The sequence below is a fragment of the Eptatretus burgeri genome, chromosome 6, assembly GCF_056783735.1.
Source record: "Eptatretus burgeri isolate ZD-2024b chromosome 6, Ebu_testis_v1, whole genome shotgun sequence".
NCBI classification, from domain to species: Eukaryota; Metazoa; Chordata; class Myxini; order Myxiniformes; family Myxinidae; genus Eptatretus; species Eptatretus burgeri.
Window position 1 is genome coordinate 20,246,781 of NC_140966.1, and position 19,871 is coordinate 20,266,651.

A 19,871-nucleotide genomic window follows, 5' to 3' on the forward strand; every position below is an offset into this window, starting at 1 on the left:
AGCGAGTGGTTCGAGCTCCATCATCCTGAGCGAGTGATTCGTGCTCCTTCATCCTGAGCATGTGGTTCGTGCTCCATCATCCTGAGCGAGTGATTCGTGCTCCATCATCCTGAGCGAGTGGTTCGTGCTCCGTCATCCTGAGCAAGTGGTTCATGCTCCTTCATCCTGAGCAAGTGGTTCATGCTCCGTCATCCTGAGCGAGTGGTTCGTGCTCCGTCATCCTGAGCGAGTGGTTCGAGCTCCATCATCCTGAGCGAGTGATTCCTGCTCCTTCATCCTGAGCGTGTGGTTCGTGCTCCGTCATCCTGAGCAAGTGGTTCGTGCTCCTTCATCCTGAGCGAGTGGTTCATGCTCCGTCATCCTGAGTGAGTGGTTCGTGCTCCGTCATCCTGAGCGAGTGGTTCGAGCTCCATCATCCTGAGCGAGTGATTCATGCTCCTTCATCCTGAGTGAGTGGTTCGTGCTCCATCATCCTGAGCATGTGGTTCATGCTCCGTCATCCTGAGTGAGTGGTTCGTGCTCCATCATCCTGAGTGAGTGGTTCGTGCTCCATCATCCTAAGTGAGTGGTTCGTGCTCCATCATCCTGAGTGAGTGGTTCGTGCTCCATCATTCTAACTGAGTTGTTCATGCTCTATCATTCTCAGCAAGTTGTGAAATAACACCCGATTTGTGAGCCCTTTGCCATATCAATGTGTTTTCTAAATTACCGAGCCCAAATTTTTTTCATCCCATCACATGCAGCTGTTTATAAAGATTAATGTTTGTGAACATCTTCCTGAAACGTCCATATAAATGCAACGTTGTTATTCAGTGAAAACTACTCAAGGTTTTTGGGTTCTATACAGTATGTACTGTTGTTGGTAATCACACTGACTCCAACCTACTGATTCTCGAAAAATTGGCGATATCAGCTAAACACTTGTGTGTGTGCGTGCGTGTGTGCATGTGAGTCTGCGAGTGTGCGTGCACATGCGTATGTGTATTTCTGTGTGTTGTTCATAAAGTATAACATATTCCCTCTCTGCTAACTCCCTACCCACCCACCCCCTCTCTCCCTCTCTCCCTCTCTGTTTCTAGTCATATCCGGATGGTGGGTATGTCTGGACAGTGTTTGTCTCCGGATATGCCCGGATGGTATTTATCTCCGGGTGTGCCTGGATGGGAGTTTATCTCTGGACATGTTCAGGTTGTGTTCATGTCCGGACTGGAGTTTTTCTCCAGACATGTCTGAGTGGTGTTTCTCTCTGGACAGCTTGGCTCCAGACACGTCCGGACATGAGTTTGTCTCATGACGCATTGGGGCGATGTTTGACTCCGGATATGTCGGGGCGATGTTTGTTTCTGGACACGTTCGGATGGTGTTTGTCTCTGGAAGAGTCCGGGTGGTGTTTGTCTCCAGATGGAGTTTGTCTCTGGGCGTGTCCATGCGGTGTTTGCCTCTGGATGTGTCCGTGCGGTGTTTGTCTCTGATCATGGCTAATTATTCAAAAAGCGAAAATAGTGCACACACAACATATACATCGAATTACACGTCATTTTACTGTTCATCTAATGATATTACTCTGAAGGGTGAGAAAAAGAGTTTGCAGAAAAAACGGTTTCCACCTGAGCTAACTTCTCGAAATATACAACCTGCAAAATTTATTTTTTGGGAGGAGGGAGGGAAGGTGTGGGTGTCGAGAGGAAAGGGGAGGAGGGAGGAGAAGGGGAGCGGATGAGGGACGGTATAGGGTGGGAGGAGTGACCCAGCATTGCTCAGCAATGCCAAGTGCCTTTGCATGTACATAATAGAAGAAAAGCCTATGTTTGAAAATGTATATGCTAAGTATGTTGTATTTTGGAGAAAGGCACCTGTAGGAGAGTTAGTTGTTATGTTTGTAGTCAAAGATGGTGGGGAACAGCGAAGTCGTAAATTGGCAATGTAACTTACAAACTACCCAGTTGATGAGAAAATTATTGTTATCTTAGGAAAAATTGATCTACAGATCCACAGAGCAGAAATAAAAGATCCACCTTTTACTAACCCACAGAGGATGAGATAAAATCATCAGCAGACGTACATGCTCTCTCAAATATATTAATTTTTCATAATGGTTGTCAATGACAGACTTTTCATTGAACAGTGCAACAATGAAGTATGAGATTGCAGCAGACCAATTAATTTAAAACCAACTGCAGGTTTTAGAAGTAGATGTTCAATAACAGATAACCTTCAAATATTACAACAGCTTTTCGAAAAACCAAGAGAACATAAGTTGCCCTTGTGCTTCACTTTCATCAATAATGGAAAATCTTTTGGCAGTGTGGAAATAAATGCCACCAAGCAAGAATTCCACCCATCAACTCTACATCACCTAAATGCCAACTCCAAATATGAGCTCTTGATAAGTAAACTGGAAAATGCCACATTCAGGGCCAAATTCAGTTAAGTACACAAAAGGAATCTTTCAAAGTCAGGAGCCTTTGGTGCTTTTGGCAGTTCTAAACTGAATGGTTGAGGCTGATACTGGTCTTTGTTCAATGAGAGTTGAATGATATTCTAAATGAGAATCTAAAGTTTGTAATTCACTTTCCAAAAACTATTGTCTGGTGAAGTTATAAATGAAGTCCACAATGGTCGAACAGTGATCTTGAAACCACCAAAATAAATGCAAGATCAAGATCAATAAAAGACACCACCCTCTCTTTCATGCCCTTTAATGCTCGACCAGACGCAGGTACCCCCGAAGATATATTTCAGCCCATAATATGGAATATTACGACAGCAAGAAGGCCATAAGATGGAATAAAATCGTTATGTAAGTAACAAGTTACACTGTTAGTCGATTTTTATATTTTATTACCTTCATTTGCATGATACATAAACACAAATTTTTTTTTCCACCTGTTCAGCACAGGACTCAAACTCGGACTTGGACGCGGAATGCCAAGTTCTCTGGCTTGGGACTGCTGGACTCGGACTCAGACCACAGGACTCAGAGACTTTGACTCGGACAGCTCGGACTTGGATTCGGATTTGGACTTGGACATGGACAAGGTGAACTAAACGACAAAAAGCTGTGCAGAGCATTTGTCTCATGTGCAGTGCTTGCAGCAATTGATGTTGAGAAACAGCATACACTATTATGTTATCAATGAGTGGTTAAAAGGCACTGAAATAATACCTGATAGTGGGGCAACTTAGCTCAACAATTGTGCATTTTGTGAGGAAAGCACCAAATTTGGCACACTCGTAGCCTAACATATTATGAACAGATTTGGATATTGGGCCATTTTCCACTGCCATCAAAAATTTTGAGATGGCCCAATATCCAAATCTGTTCATAATATGTTAGGCTACTAGTGTGCCAAATTTGATGCTTTCCTCACAAAATGCACAATTGTTATGCTATATTTAGCTAAGTTGCCCCACTAAGAGGTATTATACACTGTTAAAATTATCTAATCATGGAAATTGAAATCGATAAAAACACAAATAAATACTCAGAAATAAACATCGATGTAATTAATTAAAATGAATAAAAATTAAAAATCGAATATTGGCAAGCTTATGATTTGTCAAAAGGATCAATGGATCTAAGTGTTCTGGGGAGGTATAAGGGATTTTCAAAGGTCCAAACGGTTTAAAAGGCCCAAAAGGCCAAATGAATTTCAAGGTATAAAGGGAATGTTCCAACAGTTGTTGCAGGCCTTGAGGGTATAAGGAGTCTAAAAGGGTCAAAACTGGCCAAAAAGGGTCTCATGGGTCTACAGGTCTAAAAGGACTAAGGGTCAAGGAGTCTCAAAGATATAAAGTGTCTAACTTGGGTCAATGGGTCTAAATGGTTAATGGAGTGCAAACACTCCAAAGGGTGTACATGGTGAAAAGGTCTAAGGGGTAATAAAGGGTCTTAGGTGGTCGAAAGGGGTCCAAAAAAGGTCTAAGGGGTCTAAATGTCTATTAAGTATGTTCCAATAGCCTGTAATTAATGGATGTAATTGATAGATGTAGTCGTGGTCCAATAAATAATTAATAGATGTAAACGTAATCATGGTGCAACTGGGTTCAAACATTATGTAATTAATAGACATACTCACATTGATCGACTGAGGCTTCACCTCAATGAGGGTTCATCATCCACCCGTGTTTTTTTGTTTCATGACATATCTCCTGGAAGTATTTATTTATTTGTTTGTTTGTTTGTTTGTTTATTTATTTATTTATTTATTTATTTATTTGTTTATTCATTCATTCATTCATTCATTCATTCGCCATCTCCAGTGACAACATACCACCTTTAATTATACTGTGTTTATGTTTATGTACATTTTACCATCACGACCTTCATATTTATTTATTTATTTTAATATAAAATGTATATGTCCCATTTATAAAGAATGGTTGCGGGCTGCATCCTCAATGAAAACTTGCATCCTTTTTTGACTTGCATCCATCCCAAGTACGATGAAAAACCATTCAATGTTGTCTCTTTTTCATTATTTTTCTTACACCAATAAATGCTGCCTCTTTTTCAATTAGTGTCTACCATCCTCAAACTTCTTTTAACACCTCACATACTTTTACAATTTATTTATTTATTTTAAATAAATTCTGCACAACCATAAACCCAAATCTATTGTTCTTGCATCATTGCCCAACCCATAAGTTCATGTCTATTGCACTACACTTGTATATTCTATGCTCATTTTAATTTTGATAACAAGCTACGTCTTTGCTTGATATTCAGGATTTAGTGCATAGAGCACAGATAAACCCCATTAATCAGTTTACATCCCACGGGAAGGGTTCCTCCTTTCATTCCCTTGCTGATTACAGAGAGAAAAATGATCACAAAAATAGTGGCAGTGGAACTCCTGTTGCTTTGGAAGTTAGGGTGTGTGTGTGTGTGTGTGTGTGTGTGTGTGTGTGTGTGTGTGTGTGTGTGTGTGTGTGTGTGTGTGTGTGTGTGTGTGTGTGTGTGTGTGTGTGTGTGTGTGTGTGTGTGTGTGTGTGTGTGTGTGTGTGAGAGAGAGAGAGAGAGAGAGAGAGAGATTTGTATTCTAACTACTCTGATCCTGAGACCGTTTTTTTTTTTTCTTTTTTTCTTAAAGGTTGATGGAATGACCAGATAACACGTTGCTTTAAGAGTTCTCTCCTTCCCCAAATCAACTGTATCTAGCTCCTCATTTGCCCGAATAAATTTGGTTGACCCCTTGCCAACCACATCTCACCATTTCCTCCCTCTCTTACCATTGCTCATGTGCATTTTGCAGGGCAGGTATTTCATTTGTTGCATGCAGTTAGAAAAGAAATAGTTGTCTTTTATTTAATTGTTTAGAAATGTTAAACCATATCCATCTTGTGAGTTAAAAGTACGATTGAAAACACTCGTTAAGGATTGGACCTCTTCCTTGATGCTGAAGATTTATTGATCCTGTTTTCTGGAACACAGGGATTGTTAGGGGGCCTTCAAATTTGATATTCCTTCTCCAGTAAAAGTCCAAAAGCATGCATTTTAGATTATTTTTTTCAAATAATAAAAATTGATGGATCGACATTAAAATAAAAACCAATGTCACTGCAGGGTGACCCGTATCTTGCCAAAAGGTGACCACGTGTGACTACTTTAAGGACACACTGAGGTTAACAGAGCTGCTATCCACCAGGAGCGACTCCTTGAGGAATATCTGCCGACGAGAGATTCCGATGAGAATCGTTCTACAGAGTAACCATGAAAATATGCGTTTGCCTCTTAACATCACCAAATGACGTCATAATGTCTCAAGCTTGACATATCTAGAAAGCACTCATCGAGGTGTTCAATTTGAGGTACTACACGATATGGTTCCTAAAACTTGAAAATTTGACTTTGGGGTCAAATATGTTTGACCTTAGGCGCTAACCATGAAGGTCAAGGGCAATAGCCACCAAAAATGAATCAGCTGAGTGCCAGACCATGAACTATATTCCCATGAAGTTTGAAGACCATCCGATCAAAATTACTCAAAAAATAAGGGTTTCGTCGACTCCCTGATTTGCGACAGTGACCTTGACCTTTGACCTTGACCTTCAAAATTTTGTGCACTGAACGGGACCTCTATAGGCCTCTGATATGTGAAGTTACAAAAATTTCCAATGATAACTGTGCTCTGCAGAATTTTTTATACGTGATTACAGACAAACAAACAAACAAAAAAATAAACCAATGTCACCTGCAGGGTGACCCGTATCTTGCCAAAAGGTGACCAGGTGTGACTTCTTTAAGGTCACACTGAGGTGAACAGAGCTGCTATCCACCAGAAGTGACTCCTTGAGGAATATCTGCCTACGAGAGATTCTGATGAGAATCGTTCTAGAGTAACCATGAAAAATATGCTTTTGCCTCATAACGTCACCAAATAACGTCATAATGTCTCAAGCTTGACATATCCAGAAAGCACTCATCGAGGTGTTCAATTTGAGGTACTGCATGATATGGTTCCTAAAACTTGAAAATTTGACCTTGGGGTCAAATATGTTTGACCTGAGGCGCTAACCATGAAGGTCAAGGCCAATCGCCACCAAAAATTAATCAGCTGAGTGCCAGACCATGAACTATATTCCCATGAAGTTTGAAGATGATCCGATCAAAATTACTCAAAAAATAAGGGTTTCATCGACTCCCCTGATTTGCGACAAAGTGACCTTGACCTTTGACCTTGACCTTCAAAATTTTACGCGCTGAAAGGGACCTCTATAGGCCTCTGATATGCGAAGTTACAAAAATTTCCAATGACAACTGTGCTCTGCAGAGTGATTTATACGTGATTACAGACCAAAAAAAAAACAAACAAACAAACAAAAAAAACATATGAAGGTCAAGGCCAATCGCCACCAAAATTAATCAGCTGAGCGCCAGACCATGAACTATATTCCCATGAAGTTTGAAGACGATCCGATTAAAATTACTCAAAAAATAAGGGTTTCGTCGACTCCCCTGATTTGCACCAAAGTGACCTTGACCTTTGACCTTGATCTTCAAACTTTTGTGCACTGAAAGCGACCTCTATAGGCCTCTGATATGCGAAGTTACAAAAATTTCCGATGATAACTGTGCTCTGCAGAATTTTTTATACGTGATTACAGACAAACAAAAAAAAAACAAAAAAAAAACATACAAGCTGACTTACATATCTTGCAAAACTTCGTTTTGGCAAGATAAAAATGAACATTTACTTTGAATACAGTGTAATTGCGCAAGTATCAAAGCTGTAATCCATATTTTCTTGCTGTCAACAAACTTACAGCACAATCACCACTTATACATTCTGCAGACAGTGGCAATGTAGATCAAGGAAGTCTTTCCAGCAAGAAGCAGCCAGTTGTTGACACTATGCCGTGGGTATTTGGGTATCTCAATAATGTCACTTGTCCAGTTCCTTGCTGATTTTTTTGTGATTGTTTAGTTGCTTGGATCAGTATAAATATCCTCCTGCACTTGCCCCCTCTCCCATTAATAGAGAGAAAAGTGACATCACAAAGATGGTGTGAGATGCAAAATAACGAACTCTTCTTTCATTCTGTGCATGCACAAATGTGAAAAGGCATTCGGTTCAGTTGGTGTGAAACGGTCTGCATGACCCTTCCACTGTCCTCTTAACCCGTGATACTGTAATGGTCTGTTTCTCGTAAGAATTATAAATTTTACAAAATGACATTGTTGTTACAGTGAAGTTTATTTGTGGCCTTTTGCATGTTTTGCACGGATCTATTCCCAAGGCAGGAGATAGCTATCAGGGCCTAATCTACTGTCTTTGCTGTGAAATGTCACCAGAGTAACACGCATGTTGACATGGTCCGCAGGACCCATTGTGCAGTTTTATACATTTTGGATAGCAGGATTAAGCCGCAAGGCCTGGGGCACTTCACCACTTTTGCTCATTGTGCATGGGCCTTGGTCTTTGACACTTATCATGATATTTAAAAGTTTCTGTACTTGAGTTTTAATGTCAACTTCATGTCAAACAACACTAGCTTGCGTTTTGGTTACCGGATTGCAATGAACTACAAATTCACACTTTATTTCAAATTATTTTGAAATTACTCATGGTTTTTGTTCAATTGTAATGATGAAATGGCTGTGTACAGGGTGATAAAATCACCAGTCTGTGTTTTCCAATTTTGTTACATAACCCATACATCAAACCGTGGACCATGCTGAAGGGCAGATTCAAACCTTCCATTTTCAATGCTACGTATTGGAATCGCTATGGCTGTGTTTCACAAAAAATATCCATTTTTGAGATGTGTTCCAAGCACGACATCTCAGACAGCCTATTATTAGCCTCGCCAAATTCCCGATTGTGTGTGTGTGTGTGTGTGTGTGTGTGTGTGTGTGTGTGTGTGTGTGTGTGTGTGTGTGTGTGTGTGTGTGTGTGTGTGTGTGTGTGTATGTGTGTGTGTGTGTGTGTGTACATGTACGTGTATGTACATATACCTCGTATTTTTAGTGTGTGTGTGTGTGTGTGTGTGTGTGTGTGTGTGTGTGTGTGTGTGTGTGTGTGTGTGTGTGTGTGTGTGTGTGTGTGTGTGTGTGTGTGTTAGAGCTCGTATTTTTACCACGAATTATATAATTAATTGTATGGTAAATGCTAGATCTCAAAGGTTGAAATAAACTTTAGAGATATCACACGGAAAGCCTCAAACTCGGTTTATTTATTAACTTGTATCAAATGTGCGATGCAATATGTTGGGAAACTTTGCAGATGTGTGTTATGAGAATGAATGCACACATGAATGGCACAATACAGCCCACTGGTTGTCCACCACTCACTCATCACTTTTCTTATGAATACTGCAAAAAATGCAAGATGCAGTGTTCAAGAAATATTTGTATACTCGTACAATGTTGAGGCTCGTGGAGGAGCGAGAACATAGAACGTATCAAGATGCAACAGAACAAAAGGAACAACAGAAAGAGAGGTGGGAACACATCAACACCAGAGACGAGGGACAAATCCGAAGGAGACTTATGGGGAGGAATGAGGGTGAGGGGGACACGCGGAGTAAAGAAAATCGATACTGCAAACTCTCAGGAGGGGAACATATGGAAACTTGGAAAGAGGTGAGCTTGGGGAGGATTAAGAGCAGTATAAAATATTATGGTTTTGGATGGGAGATGGATCTGAGATGGTGGGGAACAGCTGTCTTGAAGCCCTGGATGGAAGAATGAGATTGAAGAGAATGTGAAAGTTGGTTCCACAGGTGGGGAAGAAGAGAAACCAATGAGTGGAGGTGAGCAGTGATTCTGGATATTTAGAGTTTCACTAGAAGGGATTTCTGGCAGATACATGCACCCTGCAGAAACTTGGAGGGATGGGGGAGGGTGGGGGGCAGAGCATGGAAAGAGCAGAGGGTGCAAGACCAGAAAGGAGGCGGTAGGAGACACAAAGAGCACGAACTGTGTGCGATGTGAAAGTAATATGCCCATAGCCTCAGCTTCATCATGGGCGATTCCAATGGTTTTGCTGGCCTTCGTTTCCATGTCATCAAGCTGCTACCCCTCATTTGTCTTCTGGTACCCCTCATTCCATCCACATCCTTTATTTTTCGAAGTCTCCCTCCATTTTGCCCTCCAAACCTGCTTTTGCTGTTCCTCTTGTTCTGTTGCGTCCTAGTCCATTCTGTGTTCTCGCTCTTCCACGATGCTTTACTGTGTAAAAGAGTGAATGATTTGATATAATGAGCAGATATAGCACTAATTGTTTAAAATTAAAAAAAAAAATCCTTTAAGTTGCTTGTAGTTGGTCAAGCGACGCATTTTTGTGGCAAAAGGGATGACCACTCAATGCATTTTACTTCCATTAACGGGCAGCCTTATTTGCAATTTTCACAATTCTCAATCGACTTTTCAATGTCTTTAAATACATTAAACGATACATTTTTAGAATATTTGATGGTTTTTTTTATCTTTGTCTTTCAGGGTTTTCAGCAGAAGTTTGCCTTTCACAGCAAGGAGATAGTTGCAATCAGCTGCTCGTGGTGTAAGCAGGCTGTGAGTCAAAGACTTTTCATCATGTGTAACTCCAGTGGCGAAATAAGTCAAAATTAACTTGTACCTTTGAGAAAGTACTCATCACCGATTTCCACTTTTGTGAATATTACACCTTTGAGAAAGTCAGAAACATGAAACACACACACTGAGCCAATATTAAATTCTCAGCTTGATTCCAACTTACAAATTCAATAAGTCAGCTCTTGAATTCAAGATTTATGAAAGCTTTGATAGATAGATTATCTGTTGTTGAAAGAACATCTTGTACAGTGCATTAAGTGATTCCTTATTGACTTTCTATCGAATTTTGTTATCCATCATCAGGACATTAAGCCAAAGGACGTGTTTGCCAGCAGTAGTCATTGCTGGATGTTAATAATCCCATGCTATATTCCGCGAAGAGTCGGTTAGTTATCCCCGGTACCCTGGACAAATCCCAAATTCCTGCCCGGACAGACTGCTGGGAAGGCAACGGCAAACCACCCAGTAAATTTATTGCCAAGGAACTGATTTAGCAGTGACAATGCTCTATAAAGAGTATGGTACATTAATGATGATAGTGATGATGTTAAAAGTTCACCAAATGGAAGCAAAAAAGTCATTACGTCCAATTGTTATCAATCGGTTTTAAAAAGGAAACAAAACACCAACTTGCTGTTTTACTTCGGTCTTCAATACTCGTAACAATGCAATAAAATTACCTGGTCGAAAATTGTGGAAAAGCGTAAACCTTTTATGCAACACCACAAAGCTTTGATATTTCTTCTGAAGGTCATCCCCATCATCCTCCAAGTCATCATCATGACATCTGCTCTTTTCACCTCTTTCATATTGTCTATCCTTCTAGCTACATAAGTCGCTCAAACATTTTGTTTCTACATTAATTAAGACTCAAAACCGCATTTTCATCGTTAATTTCCACTTTTGTGAATATTTTATTTAAAAAAGCAATGCATGATATTGTTGAACAACGTAGCAAGGCTCAACATGATGTGTTCCACTCTTGCTTTATTTTGAAGCTGACAAAAATACAAAGTCAATGGACTGGCATTTTCTGTTCCCAAATCTTTGAGGTTTAACCTCAGAAAGTCGTGGTCATTTTTGGGGCCACTTGATGCCAGACTTGTTTTCAACTTTATACCCACGGATGGAAACATCAACCCTGATAATTGTAATTCTCACCACTAATATGGAGTCAATAAGTCATTTACTGCAGCAACTGTACATATCTTTCTTATACATGTCTTTTAAAAAAACAAAAGGGGATTAGGGTGGGGATGATATGATTAAAAAGTCTTTAGCAATAATGTAAGAACACTTTTGGGGTAATAATTAATTATGTTTTTACAGGCACGTCTTGCGCAAGCTACCAATACAATAAAATTTTATAAATGATTGCTATCATGTGAATTATTTTCCCGATTCACCTGCTGATAATATACAGTATTAGGAAGAAGGAACCTTATTCCATTGTGTTGTATAGCTTCTGCCATCCTGTCTCCTTCACCACGATAGTGAGCCATCACACTTCGAGTGGTGGTGTGTCAGTCCTTCCGGTTTCATTGATGTAAAGGTTGCTGCATTATCTTTTTTCTACCAACATTGGACATGTTATTTCCCTGCTTTCATTGATGTTGCCGGAAGTGAAAGATACAACAATTATGTGGTAGGATTGTGTACAGCGCTGAACAGCTTGAGCGCTTACGTCCAGATGAGGTTCAATCCAGTACACAACTACAATTTTTATACTCCCCGCAAATGTAGAATTTTACATCATCTGCTGAAACGAGCGAGGCTGGAAGTGAAAGCAAGGATGCACAGCCAGAAGCCAGATCAAACATTCGATTTTGACTCTCAATGGAAACATCATTCTTTCAGGGAATTTTTAGTATAAAACCTATTTTACATAACAGCAGTGATATCAAACTATTATTTTCACCCATGTCTACCTTCAATGTAATAAAACCCATGCTACCTTAATAGTAAGGTTGACGAATTGGGCTCGATTATGACAAAGAATCGATGTTATTGATCTTGCAGCAATCGCTGAAACTTGTTTTCCTATGATCAATCTGCAGACTTATGAAATATTCCAGGGTTTGATTTGTTTTTTTTCATCCAAGGATGGAGCAAAGAGGAGGAGGTGTGTCAATTTACACCTGGCATTTATATTAATGCTACACCTCTCAATGTCTCAGTTCCTGATAACCTGGTGATGATTTAGTTGATGGTCCGACGTTCACGTCTGCCATGATCGATAGTGAGCATATTCATCGCCATTGTCTATCACCAACCGAAAAGTCCATTAGCACACATACTGTAAGTTCACTTTAGCTCGAAGAAAGGTCACTTTCTGACTCATCAGCCAGATACTGGAATGATCATCCTGGTGATTTAAATTGACTTGAACTTGATAGTTTACTTTCAGACTCAATGGTGCAGACGGTCAACAGCCCACTTGCAATTATACCACTCGGGACAAGATTGTAACTAATCTTTCTGATCATTATAATCTGGTTGAGATTATTTTCACCCCAGGGACACAGCAATCCTCAGTTTTTATTGCAACACTGAGAGTCCCCCTAACATGTAGTAACATTGTTCACAAACATGTTGTCAGAGAGAGTGAGAGAGACAGGCAGAGAGAGAGAGAGACATATAGACAGACAGACAGACAGAGAGACAGAGACACAAATTCAGAGGATGGCTGAGCAATCATGACTGGTCTGAAGTCATGTCTACCGAGAATGTGAACAAGAAGTGCAAAATCTTCTCTCTCACACTCAACCATCAGGCCATTGACACCTATTTTTCACAGTGAAGTGTTTACCAGCATCCACATGACAGAGCATGGATAATGTCATGCATAAATAACGACACTTGTACAAAATCGTCAACGTGCCTTCTATCTTCGTGGAAAGTGTCCACACTGTTAACACCACTACAATCAGGTCATATGCCTAATAAAGACAGAAAAGTAAAATTACTACACTTCTACATTTGAATGTCAAAACCGCAAGATTTGATTAATGCCCATGAGCAATAGCAGTTTACATCGCATTATTGTATATCAGAATTTTTATCATCAGATCACAAAGCTCCAGCTGATGCAATATGTTCCCCCTTTGCATCCATTGGAAGCGATTTAAAACTGCTGAACTTCTCCTTACTTCCAGCATATTTACCATCTCTTCTGATTTGTCAGGTTCGACTTTGGGAGGTCTTCCGAGAACTTGAGAAAATTGGACCTCAAAATGCAAGCGGGTCCAGACTTATCCGTCAGTTCCCTTATGAACTAGCTGAGCCTTTGACAGACATAATGAATGCATCATTCATGCAACAGCCAGTCCAGCACAGTGGAAACGGGTACACGTTGTCGATATTCTAAAATTGTCCCCTGCCACCATTTACAATGAGCATCCAATTGCTCTAAGTCCTTGCTCTTCATTGCATGGCCCACGAGCCACTGTCAGGCCCTGGTGGCGTAAAGTGTGGCCCTTGACGTGCGGCCGATAAACAAATGTGAAAACACCCTCTGATAATCCACCAGAAATGCTATAAAATTGATCCAATGGTTTCAAATGAGTTCCAACATGAAGCATTAATGTAGCATAACTACATCAGGATATGGTTACAGTACACAAGGAATCATGCTTTCAGCCCAGTTAACCACAATGAAGAAGAGTATGTGGAGGTAGGGCCTAATAGCAGCCATTATGGAGTCCTGCTGGCAGTGGCAGCTCTCACACTGATGTCTTATCAAAAAAGTGCCCCCCTTCTAAAACAATCATGAAGATCACTGCTCTAACTGATCATTTCTCAAAGATTGAAGAACACTCTATTAGTACATCGAACAATGGAGGCAATGAAGTACATGAAGTAATGAAAAATCCATGGATCTGAAACAGTTCTGCCATGGATCTCGCATGGATCCGGAACAGGAAAGATCAAAGGTGCCTCGATCTCACGTTGCCTGATTGATATCCTGAGCATGCAGAAACATCATACTCAATTGATTTGATGATGCTTGCAGACTTCCTCAAAGCTTTCGGTCATATTGATCGATTGGAATCGATTCATCCCTCATTTCGTGAATAAGCGACTTAATTTCTAATCGTGAACAGTGTGTTAAGTCCCTTGACAAATGCTCAGAGTGGATACGTGTGCATGCCGGAGTTTCCTAGGGAACTAAGTTGGTGTCTGTTGCATTCCTTGAGATGATTAACAATGCCGGCTCCAGTGAAGTTTGCACTGGCATTCGTTGCTTCAAATATGTCGACAATCTGATATTTATTGAAAAGCGTAGTATTTGTATGGAATCTCTTTTGCGAGTAGCTCTTGAGCAACTTCTAAATTGGTCTGCACATTGCACACCCCAAAAATTATGCAATTGTTGACATGTGTTTTGTTTGAAACAAACAACCTCCTTCCAACTTGTCACTGATGATGTGACAATCCAAAATGATAATATTATCAAACTGTTGGGTATTTTTTTTATCCAAGGCACATCTGAAATTGGATGCTCTTGTCAGTTACATTGTTAAACGAGCTAACAGTCATTTGTATATTTGCTTTGGAAGTTGAAATATCATTTCCTCGCAAGCAATGATCTTGTAAGCATTTTCACATCCTTTGTCCACCCTAGTATATAGGGCTCCTGTGTGGTCGAGCGAAATTACAAAGCAGCAATGTAATGCAATGTAAAATAATTATCCTTCGCCCTAACTATCATAGTTACTTTGATGCTTTACACGATTGCGGTCTGGAGTCACTCAAGTGCAGACGTGATCAACTCTGCCGTTATTTTTGCAAGACTGCTGCCAAATTCCAAGCTTCACCATTTGCTACATGCAGGCAAATCTCATAGTGGCTACCAATTATGGAACTAAAAACAATTAACTGAATTACGATGTAAAAGAACAACATTCCAGAACAGCCCAATGTCACAATCTTATCCGCATAATGAATGGACCCGAGTGAATGGTATATTTTGAACTCTGATATGAAGTATCTATTTGAATCAAGATGTAATTAAGCTGTTTCCTTTGTTTTAATGTTAATTTATGCTCTCCTCTTGCTATTCCTTATTTTTTTTTTTTTCTAAGTCTTATCTGTAAAATTAGTTGTCGTAAGGCTTACCTAAGTTTGGCCTTTGGTCACGATGGAAGTTCATTTGAAATAAAACATTGATTATTGTTATTATACTTGAGAGCTTCTGTCAACATCTGAGAGAGTTTGGAATGGTTGATCCCTCTCAATTCACCATTTTCCTTCTCAATAGGCCTTCCTAATGGAACCTCACTCACAATACCCCCACTTCTCCCCCCTCCCCCTTTCTCCTGCAATTATCTGCCTGTTTACAGTATCACAACAAGGTTTCATGCTTCATGCTGCAGCACATTGAGGAGCCGTGCACATTGGGAGTGCATGCTGCTGTAATTATCCCTCCAACTTGGATAATCCGAGCACGGAAATCTCAGGTGAGTTATTGTTAGGACTTAAATGTCTCTTATAACTTTCGCCATTTTGACAATCTCCAGCTTGATCACAAATGTTCGAATCGATGAAGCCTTCAATATTTATGCAGCGTTGCTATTCGAAGACAACTTTGAACCACCGTCGATTTCAAAATCGATCTTCGTGGAACTCATGAACACAACGACATGAGCAGTGGATTTCAGCTTCAATGAAAATGTGTGTACAATTGGATGGGGGTAGTGATGGGGTCTCCATTAGATCCGGCGCTTGCTAACATCGTCATCGGTTTTCATGAGAAGCTTAGTTTCAAGATTTCAACACCAACCTCAGATCTTGTGTATATTTTCGATATGTTGACGATTGCAATTTATGATTCTCGACTGCTTGCAAAAACGTCCTTGCACGTCTCAATGCACTCCATCACATACTCGTTCACTTTTGAGATGGCGCAATTGAATGTACTCTATTGGTCAAAAGTTTAAGAACACCTATATTTTCCAGTTTTTACTGAAATTTAAGCAGTTCAAGTCCAGTGAATAACCTGAAGTGGGACAAGGTTAAGCGGAAAACTGCCAGGGGTGAAAAAAAAAGTTTAGGTCACCAGAAACTGAAAAATAATGTAAATTTCAGAGTTGTTAAAAAAGGTCCTTTTCAGGGAACAAGTAATGGGTTAGTAACTGCAGCTGTTCTGCAGCAATGGAAGTAAATTAAGCCTTGAAAGTTGATGCAAACAATTCCTCCAGGTGTCCCAACTTTTGTTGATTAGTTACAAACCCTCTGTTGTATAAAAGCAGTGTTGGAACAGACTGTGTTGCTACACCCTCTGAAGCATTATTTGGACAATATTGCACTGCAGGAGGTAGTATATTGCCATCCTAATGGCAAGAAAAATACAATTAACAAAGGAAGACAGACAGACCATGATAACCCTTAAAAGTGAGTCTTTCCTTTCGATAAATTGCAAAGGGAGCCAAGGTGTCAGTGAGTACAGTTTCCTACACCATCAAAAGGCACTTGGAAACTGGAGGAAACTCTGACAGGAAGAGGTCTGGCAGACTCAAAGCCACAACACAATCAGAAGACAAGTTTCTGAGAGTCAACAGCTTGTGTGATAGGCGGCTCACAGGACAGCAGCTTCAAGCACAGCTTAACACTGGTCGAAGTAAGGAAGTGTCAGTTTCAACTGTGAAGAGAAGACTTCGAGCTGCAGGTTTGACAGGTCGAGTGTCAGTAAGAAAGCCATTGCTAAGATGGCAAAATAAGAAAAAGAGGCTTGCCTGGGCCATGAAGCACCACCAGTGGACACTGAAAACTGGAAGAAGGTCTTATGGACTGATGAATCAAAATTTGAAATCTTCGGTTCATCACGCAGGGTTTTTGTATGCTGCCGAGGAGGCGAAAGGATCGTCCCTCAGTGTGTGACACCAACTGTTAAACATGGAGCAGGAAGCGTGATGATCTGGGGCTCTTTTGCTGGATCCAGAGTCGGTGATTTGCACAGAGTGACTGGCACCCTGAACCAAAAGGGCAACAACAGCATTTTGCAGCTCCATGCAATACCCTCTGGTCTATGCCGAGTTCGTCAGGGGTTCATCTTACAGCAAGATGACGACCCAAAACGTACCTCCAGGCTATGTCAGAACTACTAAGAAGAGAACAAGATAGTAGGCTTCAAATCATGGAATGGCCAGCACAGTTGAGCTGGTTTGGGATGAACTGGACAAAAGGGTGAAAGCAAAGCAACCAACAAGTGCAACACATTTGTGGGAACTTCTGCAACAGTGTTGGGAAGAACTTTCCGAACAATGTTTGATTTCCATTGTAGAAAGCATGCCACGAGTACGTTCGGCTGTTCCATCTGCAAAAGGTGGCGACTTTGATGAGTCAAAAATTTCGATTAAATTTTGTTCATCAAAACGATTCCATGATTTCTTTTTTTTATCTGCAATTATTTATTTGTTCTATGCTTTAATTTCGGAGTACATTGAAACATTAAGCTGCTTAAATTTCAGTAAAAACTGGAAAAATGGGGGTGTTCTAAAACTTTTGACCAGTAGCGTACTCCCCTTTCTCGACGTGTTAGTCGAGAAATCTGGGGATGGATTAGTTATTGACTCCAGTCGACCGCAAGTCTTCCTTCACCGGGCAGTGCACATGGTTGGACTCTTTCAATCCAACTGACTCATGCACAACCATCTCATGCATGCAAGAACAGAGCAAAAGTGCTTGTTCAAAAAAGCGATTCTGCAATTGGCCTGCATTGGCCGAACAATCCTGAATGTGCGGATGACGATCACGTCAAGTGTTTCCGGATTGTGCCTCGTGCACAAAGTGTGGCACATTTACACATTCTTGAAGTCGCATTTATACACACATCAGCTCCTGTTCTTTGTAAATAAAAAGAGTTTGTAAAAACACTTCACTTGTTTTGACCCTACGGCAGTATTGCGTGAAGATTTTTTTTTGGTTCCCACGCTTCCTCAAAGCCATGACACACAGTATATTGACATCAGCAGCACTCCTAAAAGAGAACGAGGAACCGGGTATGAGCATAAATTGTTTTGAATCTGCAGTTCCAGTATTCTTGTGTGTGCTCCGACAAGTGCAAGTAAAAGACTACGGCAATGCCCGTTCTTCTTCTTGCAATATTTCTTAGAACTTGCATACATGGGGAAGAGAAGGTGGTTTTGAAACGACCTTGTGGCATACCTGCCTGCCTTACTTCTTGAGCATTAGCTTGCCTTTTCACCAAGCCCAGGTGTGCTTGGGCCAAGGCGGGGATGATGTGTTCACCATTATTATTGGCAAATGATACCCACTATTATTGTTGTTGTTAATATTATGAGTGTTAATTAATATCTGGTTTGTTACAATGTTATCATTGTTTTTGTTAGTTATTTTGTAAATATAATGCCATGCCGTGAAAGGACCTAATAAGCCACTCGATACACCTTAACCTGGCATGCATTTAAAACATGGGAATTATTCTGGGTCCTTTGTAGTGAATTAGCCTAATCAGTGCAAGAGATCATGAAGATAATTTTGGTGTATCACATCCCACATTTAGAACGCTCCAGTAGAACTCCACAAAAAAAAAAAACATCACACACACACACACACACACACACACACACACAAACACACACCTCATCTATTTACAGTAGATTCATTTCTTGATTTACATGGTTTAGTTTGTGATGTTTCAATAATTTTTGTCTTGTTTTCTGAGTTTTCTCATTCAAGTGCCCAATGTCATCTTTTCTTTGAGCCTCGTTTAATTGGAGGGAAAATTGATGAAGTTGGAGCACAATGTGATTGATATAACTGATGGATTTTTCACCCATCAAACATTCCTGAGCTGTTATGATTATCCCTCAGAATTCACTGAAGTCCTCAACGAAGAAGAAGAAACGTGCTTCCTTCAAAAGAAAGCCCAGCAAGAAAGGAATGGACGTGGTAAGGTATTGATATGGAAGCATTTTTTGTCGAACTGCAAGATAGGAATATGAAAACAACCACACACACACACACACACACACACACACACACACACACACACACACACACACACACACACACACACACACACACACACACACACACACACACACACACACACACACACACACACACACACACACACAAGCATTTAAAGGCCATTTTCCCCGCTAAAGCGGGGGTTAGCCTTGCGGGCCCCATGACAATCTTCTCCACTTTACCCTGTTTTGTGCATCTCCCCTTCTTAATCCCCTTGCCCACATTTCCTCTTCCACCACATTTAGCCAAGTTTTTCTCGGTCTTCCCCGTCCTCTACTTCCGACTACACTCATTTCCAACACTCCTCTCACCCAGTCACTTTCATCCTTCCTCAACACATGACCCAACCATCTCAACCTGTTTCTCTTCACAACCTCCATCACAGACACTATTCCCATCATCTTCCGCAAGTCATCATTTGTCTTCCTCTCTCTCAACGATACTCCACACATCCACCGAACCATTCGCATTTCCACCCTTTCCAGCCTTTGTTGCTGCTCCATGTTCAGTACCCATGTCTCACTCCCATAAATCACCGTACTCCTCACACATGAAGCATACACCTTTCCCTTCAGCTTCAACGACACTCCCCTCTTCGTCAGCACGCCACTCAGTTCCCAAAACTTCTTCCATGCACATCTCACTCTAGCAACCGTCGAAGAGTCTGATCCACCTTCTCCATTCAGCATGTCTCCGAGATAGCAAAATGTTTTCACCCCTTCCAGCTTCACACCATCTCCAAGATCCAACTCAACAATTCCTTCATCTGCTGCTCCCTCGATGCACACCTTACACTTGAATGTAGCTGCCACACTGGTTAATGACCCTCTCACCCCACTAC

General features: G+C 40.7%; 1 protein-coding gene across 6 annotated transcripts in view; it reads left to right on the forward strand.

Annotated features, from left to right (window-relative positions):
* Window positions 1-19,871, forward strand: part of DGKZ (diacylglycerol kinase zeta) — a 746,996-nt gene that overhangs the window by 355,914 nt on the left and 371,211 nt on the right. For all 6 annotated transcript variants that reach the window (XM_085884240.1, XM_085884239.1, XM_085884241.1 and 3 more), the window contains 3 exons: window positions 9,944-10,015; window positions 15,379-15,495; window positions 18,872-18,949. In XM_085884240.1, the coding sequence (XP_085740366.1) occupies window positions 9,944-10,015; window positions 15,379-15,495; window positions 18,872-18,949 (267 nt within the window). The remainder of the gene's footprint in view (window positions 1-9,943; window positions 10,016-15,378; window positions 15,496-18,871; window positions 18,950-19,871) is intronic.